This window comes from Protomyctophum bolini (genome assembly GCF_963924005.1).
Source record: "Protomyctophum bolini genome assembly, chromosome: 15".
Lineage (NCBI taxonomy): Eukaryota > Metazoa > Chordata > Actinopteri > Myctophiformes > Myctophidae > Protomyctophum > Protomyctophum bolini.
Genome location: NC_137876.1, coordinates 11,336,907 through 11,351,076, shown reverse-complemented (window position 1 = coordinate 11,351,076; position 14,170 = coordinate 11,336,907). Strand labels below are relative to the sequence as shown.

At 40.3% G+C, this 14,170-nt stretch overlaps 2 protein-coding genes across 3 annotated transcripts in view; one reads left to right on the top strand and one right to left on the bottom strand.

Annotated features, from left to right (window-relative positions):
- Positions 1 to 1,157: 1,157 nt before the first annotated feature.
- On the top strand, positions 1,158 to 9,714 carry plk4 (polo-like kinase 4). The gene is made up of 15 exons (XM_080783112.1): positions 1,158 to 1,341; positions 2,312 to 2,407; positions 2,810 to 2,905; positions 3,789 to 3,903; positions 4,361 to 5,330; positions 5,417 to 5,502; positions 5,763 to 6,079; positions 6,451 to 6,555; positions 6,650 to 6,752; positions 7,093 to 7,242; positions 7,586 to 7,814; positions 7,898 to 8,000; positions 8,103 to 8,240; positions 8,342 to 8,448; positions 9,354 to 9,714. Exons 1-15 carry the CDS (start codon positions 1,312 to 1,314, stop codon positions 9,466 to 9,468), a joined length of 2,760 nt encoding a protein of 919 aa, XP_080639238.1. The 5' UTR covers positions 1,158 to 1,311; the 3' UTR covers positions 9,469 to 9,714.
- Positions 9,715 to 11,000: 1,286 nt separating this feature from the next.
- Positions 11,001 to 14,170, bottom strand: part of LOC308328958 (inositol-tetrakisphosphate 1-kinase-like) — a 42,513-nt gene continuing 39,343 nt past the window's right edge. For both annotated transcript variants that reach the window (XM_080783096.1, XM_080783097.1), the window contains one exon: positions 11,001 to 14,135. In XM_080783096.1, the coding sequence (XP_080639222.1) occupies positions 13,810 to 14,135 (326 nt within the window). In that variant the 3' untranslated portion in view covers positions 11,001 to 13,809. The remainder of the gene's footprint in view (positions 14,136 to 14,170) is intronic.

Below are 14,170 nucleotides of genomic sequence, written 5' to 3'. Positions count from 1 at the left end.
TGCATATATACTGTAGTATGTATATTTAGAGAACACATTCCTAGTGTTAAAATGGAAATGGCAACGCATCATACACCAAATCTCATGATACAGGCTGCTTATTTCCTTCCTGTTTTCGTGCATCTTCCGTAAAGTCATATGGGATTTAAAGATGGCAAATAAATACATTTGTCCGTAAGACCAATTTTAAAGTCTGAAATGGTTTGATGTTCTGCTGATAAAATATGAAATTAAAGACTCACCCACAAATAAATAGAAATTTTGAAAAAGCAAACGAATAATATGAAATGGTTCAAAAAATAATTCAACCGTTTTCTAGAAGTGTATATAAGTATATATACAGTATATATATATATATATATATATATATATATATATATATATATATATATATATATATATATAATCAATTATTGGGATAATGTTAAATTGATCGCTATGTAGGCCTAGATCAGCATAACTTGAAGTTTCAGGATGGAGATATCTTTTTCTTCCGTATGTACTGTATGGGTTGGTGTCTAAAACATTGGGAAATTTGGAGGTATACAAGAATTAAAGGTGCTGTAAGTGTACAGTCATACTGATCTAAACAGTTCTCTCTCTCTAGCTGTAATTGGAAAGCATAATAATGGAAAGTATGAATATTGTATAAAGTGGACCATATATTAAAATAAGTAAGGGGCATCATGTGGTTTCAGATTATATCTTCATTGTTTTGGTAATTGGTACATACTGTGTAGTACTACTCTAGCTGTAGTATTCTAGCCTAGGCCTAGAATATTATGCTGGTATGGGTAGATCTTTAGTTTACATTCCATTCCACGTCAGTGGGTGGCGGTAGTGCACTCGCATGCTGTTTGTCCAAAAGAAGACTTCTGTAAACCGGAGTAATCTAGTAAGAGAGTGGCGACCATACTCTATGGTGGCGACACGTTGACTCCCATTGTAACAATGGAATGCGAAAGTGCTCATTCTATCTCAATGGGATAGTTCCAATGTTTGGAATAGCCCGCTTTGCGGCGAGATCAAAGCGTGTCGCCACTCTTACTATTCCACTCGGCTGTAAACGTTGGTAACATAGGTGGGCGTGGCACATCACATTTGTTGTGATATGACGTAGGCTGTGACGTTGGCAAAAGTGTAACGGGCGGATATTTTCAAAATGGAAGTACTTCCAAAGTTTTGGAGGGGAATAAAAGAATATGATTTATTGATTAATTGAGGGTTTCTACAACGAAGATCTATGCACATGCGGTTGGATGATATACATTTACAGAAGCGGACCCGTTGGTTCGACCAACATCGGACAAGATGAGCGCTTCAATCGGCGATAAAATCGAGGTGGGTGTTAAACCCTAATGCTAATCAGTTAGCATGCGAATAGCAGCCGTTATACTACAACTACAACAGTGCTAAAAAAAATAAAAATGGTTAAACGTTTTAGGGGCTTTTCATTTTTAGTTATTTTCCTTTTCTATGATGTATTATTAATTATCATCCACCAATTGCAGGTAATCTTGGAATCCTAATTTATGATGCATTTGTTACCCCCCAGAGTGTGAAATGGAACCAAATGCACTCGTAAGGGTCTGCATTGGCAGATTGCTGACACAAATACACAATGGCTTATAAACTTGACATTTTAACTACGCAGTAAGGTAAACCATAGAGTTAGTAAACCCATAGTGTTAGTAATTATTGAATCGCCCTGCGCGAGGATTGTTTTGCCTGGCTGCAAGCCCCCCAGACAGACCCGCCCTCTGGAGACTGGCATCACTCACTTCTAGCTGCTTAGAAACGGTCTGTCTGTTGTCCTCATCAGCGGGAATGGAACCGGGATAATGAGAGGTTTGTGGTTGGCCAGATGACAGCGTCAGGTGGAGATGGCTTGTTTGGCAGTTAACGTTATTGTGGGAGTGTTATTTTTTATAGTCCCTTATGTGTACTTTTTGAAAGGTTCACGAGCCCACCTCTGTTGAAACGTTAACTTTAGAAGGTGTCTGGTCCTGCCACCATCAACATGTCGCAGACAGCAGGGACTTTAATTGATGAAGTTATTCAATATTTCCTTCATAATAACATCGGGACTAAAAACACAGTTAGTAATGATGGGGACAACATTCTATCTCATGCAGATGCTCTGAGGATTGAGGTATAGTTCTTTACAGTCCTCTGCTTATTTGCAATGGATCAAAGGAAGCAATGCTGAAATGTAGAAGTTGTCTGTTTCCCATAATAACAATTGTTTGTCTATATAAATGTATTTTGGACTTCATAAATGTTAATGTTTTTTTTTCTTTTATTCTCTTAGGATTTTAAGGTCCTTAACTTGCTTGGTAAGGGATCCTTTGCTTGTGTTTACCGGGCAAAATCAGTGAACACTGGTTTGGAAGTTGCAATCAAAACGGTAAGAATACCTTATACAAATATTTTATCGTCAATTCCTGTACTAACTAAAAACAGAGACTTGATGCTTGCCTTAATATCTACAAAGATTCATTAAGATTAATTTCAGAAATTTTAGTAAGTCTGTAATTTGTTCAATTGCTATAACCATCAAGAGCTGGAGTGCAACTGGTGCTCAGAATGTTGTTGGCATTATTAGATAGACCACAGCTCCCTCCCATGGGGGTCTTGTGGGACTGACTCCCCAAAGATTAGACTACTTGAGAAATTCACATTGTCTTTGTGGGTAAGGGTAACAGACTGACTATCAACCACAGAGCTAAATCAGACACCATGTGATGTCACACAGCCTGTACATAGAGGCAGGTCAGGTGTATAATTACCTCTTTTGTACTTATTGCAGATTGACAAAAAAGCTATGCAGAAATCTGGCATGGTCCAGCGTGTGACTAACGAAGTGGAAATACAGTGTCGATTGAAACACCCATCAATACTGGAGGTAAAGTTGTTTGGACATCATTAATATTGAATTAATAATAATTAACTATTTTATTCATTCTGTTGTTGACGTTCTGCGCCTTTAAGATTACCATTAAGATTATTTTCTTCCCTGTAAAGCTACATTTAGTTATTTATTTACCTGTGAAATGTAGGGATCAACATTATAATGCAACATTATAATTATTTAGCTCCCACTTAACAGGATTTCTTATAAACTAAGTTATAAATGACAAAACAGTTCCTCAAAGGTTTTTTTCCCTGTAAAAATAATAATGAATATAAATAAGAAACTAATCAAGCTGGTCTCTTCAATTAATCAGCACCATCAGGTTGTAAAGCACAAATGTCCCACTCTGGCACCAATAACAGTATTATATATATCATGTCAGTGGGCTACTCCCATTCAACAGCACCAGATGCTGTGAGGAGCACATATGCCTAATTTATGCCTTGTTGCATAGAGCGAGGGAAACTCGACCAAAATAATTTTTTGCCCCAATTTATGATATTTCAATAAAAATGATGATATTGGTGCAGAACAGAACACAAAGCGGATATCTGACACGCTGTCAGCCATGGATGGCAGCCAGAACGTGGTCAAACAGGAGTAGTACTTGGTTTGACAACTTGCATAGTAATTTTGCCCAGGTCAACAAGTACTTCGCGTTTACCTTTTCCTCTTTGTCTGTGTATCACTGTGTACACTGTAATCACATATTACAGGGCCATTGCCTGCGGCCTTGTCTTAAGTTATGTGTCTTGTAAATATGCTGTTATATATATATATATATATACTGGGTTTTTTTCTTCCTTCATCTGCTTTTGATAACATTATCATCATTAATATGTATTGTAACATGTGGTCTTTTCTCTCCCTGAAGCTTTACAACTACTTTGAAGATAGTAATTATGTATATTTGGTGTTGGAGATGTGCCATAATGGAGAGATGAGCAAGTACCTGAAAGACATGAAGAGGCCTTTTTCTGAGGATGAAGGTCAGTCAGCCGTGGAATTTGACATTAACTTTTAGTTACTAGTTGACTTGACTGTATGTCAACTATTCTTATTGCACATAAACAAAATATGAAAGGGGCACGGTGGCGCAGTTGGTAGCGCTGTCGCCTTATAGCTAGAAGGTCCTTAGTAATGTACAGGAGTGGCCACCAAAAAACTAAAGGTGATTGACACTTTGCCAGGTGGCGATCCTCCTAATGTGAGTCCTTACCATACGGAACACAACAAATAAAGCATCAAATTGAAAATACTGTATCACAACTATATATACTATACAATATAAACGCAATATAATATAAACTGTGTATACATATATTGACTAAACAATAACAATTATAACTAATAATAACAATTTAATGTTACAATAACTTGTTTGTTCCCTGGTGTAGCCTGCTGCATGTACAGTCCTTTAAGATTTGTTGTGTTTTTGTTCCACAGCAAGGCATTTCATGCAGCAGATAGTGAAAGGTATGCTGTACTTGCATACTCATGGCATTATGCACCGGGATCTGACTCTATCGAACCTTCTCCTGACAAGCAACATGAACCTTAAGATCGCTGACTTTGGTTTGGCCACTCAGCTCAAGCTTCCGACTGAAAAACACTTCACCATGTGCGGAACACCCAACTACATCTCCCCAGAGGTGGCTACCCGCAGCGCCCACGGTCTGGAATGTGACGTCTGGTCCCTGGGCTGCATGTTCTATGCTTTCCTGATGGGTCGGCCTCCTTTTGAGAGGGACACGGTCAAAAACACACTTAACAAAGTGGTTCTTGGGGAGTACGATATGCCCAGACACGTGTCTGTAGAAGCTCAGGATCTCATCTACCAGCTCCTACAGAAGATCCCTTCCCATCGGCCCAGTCTGTCTGCACTGCTAGACCACCCCTTCATGACTCATAGCCTGCTGGCCAGGACTAAGGAGCTTAGACTGGAGGATACAGGCTCCATGGACAGTGGCATCGCCACCATCTCCACAGGCTGCACCTCCTCTACCTCAGGCAGCAGCAGCAATCGGCTGCAAAGGAGAACAAAGAACATGATAGGAATCACCCTCCCCAACCGCATGATGCCCCTTCCGGCTGCGCCTCGCCAGCCGAGCAGTGCCTGTTTTGAGGACGGAGATCACTGGCAGCAGCACACAAACAGAGCTCCTCGAGAGGGCAGGACGCAACACATCGGAGAGAGCGGACAGCCCCACTCTCGCTACCTCAGGAGGGCTCACTCCTCAGACCGCTCCAGCTCTAAGGAAGCAGGACAGGGGATGGGTTACACCCACCTGGGAAGGTATCGCTCAGAGGAGACTCTCTTCAGCACCGAAAGGCAGGCCTTCTCCATGACTTCCAATCCACACCCTTTTTCTGAGCACGATAGGCTCCCATCACCCCCCAGCAAACAGCCCGCTAAGTGAGATGCTGTCCTTTTTGTAAACATTTCCCAAAGATGACTTTAGTTTTCAGATGTAGTAACCTTTCATTTTCTTGTATTTTCAGTTCTGGTTGTTCCACACAGCCTTTACATCCGCCCTGCATTCAGTTCCAAGACTCGAATGGTGCTTCAAACTGGTTCAGTAAAGAAGGTAAAGTCTGTTTTTTTAATCTTTAGCTATTTATTCAGTATTAGAGAAATTAAAGCATCATTCAACACCTCTATGCAAAGAAAACGCCTTGTATTATAGCATAATTTAGATTAAATTCAAAGTGCTGCATTGAGCTTTTACTTTGATATACTGTGATTATTCTTTTTCTCCTCTTGCACCCCTGCTGCATTTTCTGTCATGCAGATTTCCTTTTTTGCTAGAGTTCAGAATCAGAACCAACATTTCCACCTCTTCCTCAGGTTCTGGCTCGAGGCCCACAGACCACAGTGCTCACAGCAGCAGTGGGAGTTTTCATAGCAACAGCGGGAGTCTCCACAGTGGCAGGGAGCCTCTTGGTGTGCACAACTCCTGGACGGACAAGCCGCCAGGCCAGGGGGCCAATCCTCACCACAACCAGCACCATTTCCCCCAGCCGCATAACCCTGACTCCTACAGGGAGAATAGTATACCTGTAGCAGAGTTCCAGAAGAAGGAGAAGAAATCTCTTCGAGATGTGATCCCACCGTTGTGTGCCTCCAGACTGAAACCTATCAGACAGAAGACCAAAAATGCTGTGGTAAGATCGAGGGCTGCAACTGTCGACTGTTTTTGTATTTTCTATCGATGACTTTTCAGAATAATCGAGAACCATGTTTGTTTTAGCTGAACAATGAATCGACACAAAAACATTCTAAATATATTTTTAAATAATCGACTAAATCCACTTATGGCTTAAGCCCTATTTTATATATTTCTTTGTACAACCGTGTTGTGTGAAAATAGCTGATCTATAAGCTCAAAATGCTTGCATGTGTTGTGAGCTTGTAGATCGGCTATATTTGTTATTTCTGCCATTGCGTAAAAAAAAAAAGGATATAAAAAAAATACAAATTCAGTTCTCAATTTTATCAATTCCGTTTTGTTTAACGTTCTGGTGATTGTCTTCAGGTGAGCATTGTTGATACAGGTGAAGTGTGCATGGAGCTGTTAAGGGGACCGGGCAGTCAAGAGAGGGTGAAAGAAGTCCTTCGAATTTCCTGCGATGGTTCAATGGTGAGTTTCAGCAACAGCCACACATTTGTGGGATAGCATCATATACATTATTGCAGATTTTTAATCAACAAGACCCTTTTTATTTATCTTGTAGGTGACAATATACCATCCTAATGATGGAAAGGGGTTTCCTGTGCTGGACAGGCCTCCTGCTCCCCCTGAAGAGATCTTCATTTGCAGCTATGAGGACCTGCCAGGTACAGATGGTTTCATTCTGTAAACAATAATTCTGTTCATTCAATTACCAAACTTTGTGAACTTCTGTTTGTAACTGTGAGAAACAGATATTACTTAGCCTACTGGCTAGCATAATAATAATTATTAATAATTATCTTTTCAGATTTATTTATTGTTTTAAATTAGCTAGTGGTGTGAACGACAATGAAAGTAATTGTGTAAACATAATATATCATAGCAGCAATAGACTGTTGAAGATGCCTATACTGATGCATCACACCAGACAGTATATCTGTTGATGGAAGATTACAACATTAATCATAATAGTTTATATTTTTGTCTTCGGTTTGTTTCCTCTAGAAAAGTATTGGAAGAAGTACCAGTATGCCTCCAAGTTTGTGCAGCTTGTGAAATCCAAGACTCCCAAAGTGACCCTTTACACCAAGTACGCCAAATGCATGCTGATGGAGAACTCTCCTGATGCAGACCTGGAAGTTTGCTTTTATGATGGTGAGTCACAAGCAGAAGGAGGATGCTGTGACTTTAAAGTTCTGGCACAATTTCTACGGACTAGATAAACCCATATTTGATGTATGTCAGTATTTTCACACAGGGAAATAAATGTACACAATAGCGTACCACTACCTTCATGATTTACTTGTTTATTTTACTTATTCCTTTACATTGTTGAAAGATACAATAACAAATTTGAGGAAAAATGGATTGAGGGGAGGGGAAATGGATTGCCTGGTCAGAATTGTACATGACAATATGTTAACAGTGGGACATAATTTTTTTCTTGCACACTATTCCACAAACATTAAATGACCATCATGGTTGCTCTCTGCAATAGGAGCAAAGATACACAAGACGTCGGAGCTGATCCGAGTGGTTGAGAAGAGTGGGAAGTCGTGCACAGTAAAGGGCGAGGCAGGGTTGAGCTGCCTGAGTCCAGACAGCAGGTTATACGTGGAGCTGTCAGACGAGGCACATGGCATGTGTCTGTCTCTGGAGGTGGCTATCAGCGCAGAAGAGCAGCGGAGTGCCAGAAACACTCCATTTTTCCCCATCACTATTGGCAGGTGAGGAGGAGAATCAATTGATTTCATGACCGTTTCTCCAGTTAATCCTTGATGTGTGGCTCATCTTAGTCATGTGATTGTAGGCGTCCTGCCAATGCTGACTCCCCTTGCCGGTCATCGTCGCCATCCCAACCGCCACCTGCTGAGGTTGTCTCACCGCCAAAGCCTCCTTCTATCACTCCGTCGGTGAGTGTCTCATAATCATAACACTGCAGGAAGCATGCATACGCATATTTAATGATATGCACTGTTTCTGTACATAATATATATTTTATCTTGAATCACCAGATGATCTCCTATGATGGGTCTGACATGACCTCAGTCAGCCTTAATAAGAAATGCTCTGCAGTGAAGCAAGACTTGGTGTCCAGTGCGGGCAAAGTGGTCAAATCAGTGTTTGTGCCCAACATTGGTTGGGCCTCGCAGGTAAATGATGCCCAGAATACCCTCAAACCCATTATGATCACCCATATTATTTTTGTCATCAAAGTTTTAATGTAAAATGTACTTCTGTTTTGTTCATACAGTTGACCAGTGGAGAGGTGTGGGTGCAATTCAATGATGGTTCTCAGCTGGTGGTGCAGTCTGGGGTGTCCTGCATCATCTACACGTCCCCAGAAGGACATACCACCAGGTAACAAAGACAGCAGTCCTCTGGCTTTGCTTCAAAGATTAAAATACTTTGTCACATGCCCATATATGTATTTGCAATGAAATTACGCAAATCCCACCACTCCAACATATATAGTGAAGATATAATCTGAGTAAAACAACCATAGTGTGTGTAGACTATATACATAGCACCTTCACTGGGGTTCTCCCTCTCTCTGTTATTGCCGTTATTTGCCAAATGCAAATGTCTAGTGATCCTAGTGTGGGCCATGTGTTTAAGAAGCCTCCCATTTTTGCACAGAAACATGCCAAAAGTGTGAGAGACTCATTACTGAGAGCAGACTGCGTTATAGCGTTTGTTCACCACCAAGTGTCACTGTTTCACAGCCTAACACACACACACAGAGACAGGCCAGGGAGTAGGGCTAGTACAGTACAGTATGTACAGCACAAGTACAGTACAGCAACACTCACGTCAGATCTTTATCTTTTATTAAAAACTCTTTATATAGGGGTCTTAGAGATCTGCATTCTGCACAGGGTTAGTTACTTTCTGGTGATAGGGCTAACAAGGTGTCTTAAAAAAATAAACTTGTAATGTTAATTACAATCGTTAATCGTGTATCATGTATTGTTTTTATGTGTTCTTGTTTTAATCGATTCCGCCTGTGGGGAAATGAGTTGGCACGTGTATTTATGTAATATTATGAATAATTTGAGTGAGATGGTGCACTCGAGCAGTTTTGTGCGTGGCACCCAGGTCCCCTTTATCAGATTCACGCTGAGGAAGGCCTCCGGGCCAAAACGTCAGTTTGTCGTTTGCTGCTGGGGGAAAAAAATATATATATCCTATTGGATATAACGTGAGTGCTGGTATTCTTTTCTATGATTTGCCAAATGCTAACAGATGTACCTGTCTCCCTACAGCTATAAGGACAATGAGAAGTTTCCAGAGCATGTGAAGGAGAAACTGCACTGTCTCTCCACCATTTTGGGGCTGTTGACCAGTTCAGCAACGCATCACCTCCAACAACCCCACTAACACTTTCTAGTTGCCTGGCAGAGAACCGAAAGTAGCATTATAGGAATCATAATTGTTTTTTTCATCCAGTGTCCTTGTAAATAGTGTCTCTTTTTTTACATGTACAGAAGACTAAAATAATGAAAAGATATATTTTATTATGTACTTATTTTGTACAGTTGTTGGTCAATGTAGAAAAGTTGTCTTCAGTTATTTTTCTACTGTGAGTTTCTGTCTGTCTCTATGAAATGTGAGATGCATAAAAGATGAGGCAATAAACATCTGCAGCCTGCATTGAAAATTGCTGCAATTTGTTCTGCTGTCTTCTCTTAGCACTTGATATTCACAAGTATTCATTTATTGTTTTGTAGAAGGAAATCATTAAAGGATTTAGTGCATCTTTATGGCTTCAATACAGAGTATTCATAAAGAAGGCCAACGATACTCTGACTAAAGCACCAACTGTTATTCAGAACTTTAAATATTCAATGCCATTGAATCGTTAATAAATTCAAAAGAAAGCACAACTCGATACAAAAACGACACCATGATTAAGCATTACACTCGTTTAACAAGGTCCACCATTTTCAATTCAGCAGAACATTTAGAGATGTACGAATATACAGATTAGAGATTATATACGATAGATGCAATGCAAATGAAAGACATATACTGTGTATCCCTATTCCCTGACATCATTTTATAGCTAAACGGACAGAATTCTATTTGATTTGAATGATGAAACCCAGCTGCCATTAATAGTTGGAAATTGCGGAAATGGAAATTGCGGAAATTGCGGAAATGGTGGAAATGGAAATTGCGGAAATGGTAATTGCGGAAATGGAAATTGAAGAAATTGCGGAAATGGAAATTGCAGAAATTGCAATTGCGGGAATTGCGGAAATGGTAATTGCGGAAATGGTGGAAATGGAAATTGACAGTTTAATTGACAATAAACAGAAAAGTCCTAACTGATTGCATTAAACAACATCAAACAATGTTAAACTCACTTTGCATGTTGCTTTGCCTCACTTCATCCACACAATGGCTTGATTCTGAGACTCCAGGACAGAGGGTTTCTGCTGCTGTCAAACAAATAACTCAGGCAGTATATAGCAGGCCACTGATTGAGAAGTGGGTGAGGGCAGGTGTGATTAGGGCTAGAGAGGGAGTGACAGCAGGTGAGTGGATTGTTGGTTTTAACCCATTTTGACCTGAGATCAGATTCTAAAAATGTCTTATGTCAGTCGTTCTTTGATTTTTCAAAAATAGCAGACCTACAAGCTCGTAGCGCGCGCTTATGAGCTTGTAGATCTGCTATTTTTCAATAGCTAAAGCATAACACAATGCTAACACCAAATTTGGGCGGGTTCCCGCCCAAAATGGGTTGTAGTATTTGTACAGCATATTGCTGTTACTTATTTTGGATTTCCTTCTCTTCAGAATTTAGATGTAGGAAAATGCCTCAAAATCATTACAGGTTCCTGTATTCAGTAGTCTGGAAACTTGGAAAGAGCATCACTTGTTTACAATAGATACAAGGGAAACAGAGCTGAATTAATAGTCAGATTTATTATTGTTTATTTTGCCCCTTTCGTTTGTCCATGTAATAAAAAAAAAAAGTCACACATTGTGGATTTATAATTTTTCCTTACAGAACCGATACAAAACAACACACCTTACGGATGTAGGCCTATGCATATATTATATACATACACATGACGTGTTCTATAACATATCCCAGTAAACATTCAGGTAGAAGCAGAGAGCACAATGACATCTGGGTTGCAGAAATGACCAAAGGTAGGATTAACCATTTATTTCCCATTTAAGCACAATGAAGAAGACAACATAGGACATACAGTATAGTGATGTACACACTAGATATCAGTCTTTTGATATTATACAGGGACATACTGTACCCTCGTCTTGGTCCCTTTTCCTAGGTGAGGAGAGGGATTTGAAAGGCTCTTCCAACCCTGCTGCTTCAAGGGAGTTGTAGTTTAGTCAAGTGAGTCGAGTGTTAATTTAATTCAAGATTGAACACTCAGAAGTTAACACTCATTTTGCAGTGCAAGCACTTGTCATGTTATGGGAAATTAAATTGTCCTAGTTAACATTGTAAGCATTATATATGCTTTTGTACCAAATGAGGAATGCTCATTTAATTTGTTTAGACAAAAAAATATATATTACAAAAAAAATCACAGCACTTGATGTGCAAAAAAACCCAACTGCCGACCCAGATTAATGCGGGTGAAATGGCTGCAACACTATTATTCACCATCACAAGGCAAGTGGATATGATTAGTCAATTCAGCTTCCCAGCTGACACTTAACGCTGATAGCAAGAAGAAAAAAAAACAGCTTGAATGTCCTCTTTGGGAGAGAATCAGCAGCAGCAGGGTCAGATGAATCTGTTTAACAGAGTTCACAGCAAATCACTCAGTGTTAGGTTACCTACGAGAGCATGAACTCAGTTAACCCAACATTGAGGCTTTCTCTGGCAGGTTGGCATTCTGTTCCCACTAGATACTAGAGGGACAGCAGTATCAACCATAATATGAGCTCATTGTTCCCAACTCAGGAAGTCATCAGACTGGACCCAGCATTTCACTATTCCTCCCATAAATATCCACCGTTTGTTCAAAACATCACTTGCTTTCTTTTATATATAAAAACATTCTCCCCCCCCCCCCCCCCCCCTCCCCCCATAAAATCTCAATAAAATAAAGTTGCTCTTAGTAGATGTCAGGACAAAGATATTAACAAAATAGGAGTAAAAAAAGATCTCACAGTGAACATTGGGAGCAAGATTTGGGATTACTCTCCCCCACTCAATCATTTACACATGTGACATGGTAATAGACATGAATACAGCAGCTTGAACAGAATAAGGACAAGATAATTAAGCTAGAGGTGAATGCACTGAGAGGACTATGGCCTGCTTAATAACTGGTGGGAAAGTGTGGGTAATTAGATTTGACAAGTGTCAATAAGCCTGAACAAAATCAAGAAATTAAATGAATTAAAAATAAATAAAAAAATAGGGTTCATAATCATTTACTTGAATATACCCCTATATAGTTCATTAATTTTAGTGGAATAATTACATTTTCTAACACGACATTAAGGCCTAGAATTACATTTTTGGACATATGTGGAGAGAAAAAAAAAGCTGTCCTCCATGTTGAGAAAGTTACAAAATACTGACCACTGTTTCATCAGGTCATTTTCACTTCATTAATTTTTAAATGCCCAAGTGTTTTGAATCGGTGAGACATAAGAACCAGTGAAGTCATCTGAGGCATAACTCAATAAGCAGTGGAATTCTGAGATCATGGAATTCATTTGATAAACTCCCATGTACACAAAACGGAATGTGATTCTTGTCTCTGCAGTGGAACTCCTCAAACTCTGATCTAATCGAGGAAACGGGTTTGTTTGTACGAGTGCTAAAAACACCTGCAGCACGTGACACACACTCCCAAAAAGGCAAAAAAAAAAAGAAAAGGTTAAAAGAAACTCAAATATCAACTTGGTCACGTGATCATAGTGATGTCATCTTTTCACAGTTGACAAATGTTCATATCAGCCATATTGGGTGGTCGTCATTAATTAAACAGCCTTACTTAAAAAGTCACTTGGATCATGGCACACAGGACAAGTAAACCGATTTGTATTCTGTTGGAACGAACTCAACCCACAGATAACGGGCTTGAGATTCATGTATAGAATCCCAGCCTCCCTATCCAAGCCAGTGGACCACGGCATGCATGGTGTCAAGAGTGGCTTCAGACCAGTTGAGGAGTATTCAAGTGTTCAGACAATCGGTCTCTTCTTCACGTCTCCTCCCTCTTAGCTTGTTGTATAAAAAGGAGTGAGTGGTATTGATCAGACTAAAGACACACATCACTGGCGCGGTCCATTGCATTGTGATTATGCCCGTGTGTGCGCGCGCACGTGGTATGAAGGATGAATTGCACAACTAATGGCACATCTATCATCAGGAACTGACATGGCCATTCTCCCTCAACTACCAAATGTGGACCCTTACATTACAGAGAATTCACACGGAGAGAAAAAATACAAAATAAAATCAGCAATTAGGCAAAGTTCCCAAGAGTTCACATTACAGTACTGTAAGTCTTATTAGACAGAACGAAAAATACAAAAAAGGCAAAAAAGAGAAGAAGCCAACACCCAGTCACCATCATCGTCAATATCTACAAAGGAAAAAGGTTTGCTTTTTTGATTACAGATATATTATTATCATTAATATCATAATTATTATGATTATTCATTAACATCGTCACCATTTTAACCGCTTTTGTTCGGGGGTAGGTACAGGGCGGGTGTCGGTCACTGCGACGAAGCCTTTGTAGCTATCGTGGAGACACAGTGTTGCTGGAAGTTTGGGGACATGGCCGAGTTGCAGCCCAGTCTCTGGCGGGGAGCCTTTAGCCCCCCATCGCCCTCCACGATCCAGGGGCTGCTGCCGGCTTCCTTCCCCAGAACGCTGCTGCAGCAGCTCTGGGGAGGGGGGCTGGAGCTGGGTACCGTGGTGCTGGGGGCCACCACCAGGCCTTTAGGCTGGTCACTGGTGGGAGGGTCGGGGCTGTGGGTCTGAAGTACACCGATGATGTGGTTCAGTAGGTCGTTGAAGAACTCGGGAACGCCCTCGTAACCTAGGCAGGACACACATTTCAATTATTTTATTTGG

Excerpts from the sequence above, each read along its gene's own strand:
- plk4 (XM_080783112.1), top strand. The coding sequence starts at position 1,312 with ATGAGCGCTTCAATCGGCGATAAAATCGAG. Across the intron at positions 2,906-3,788 it reads AACACCCATCAATACTGGAG|CTTTACAACTACTTTGAAGA; the intron begins GTAAAGTTGTTT and ends CTCTCCCTGAAG. Across the intron at positions 7,815-7,897 it reads TTCCCCATCACTATTGGCAG|GCGTCCTGCCAATGCTGACT; the intron begins GTGAGGAGGAGA and ends ATGTGATTGTAG.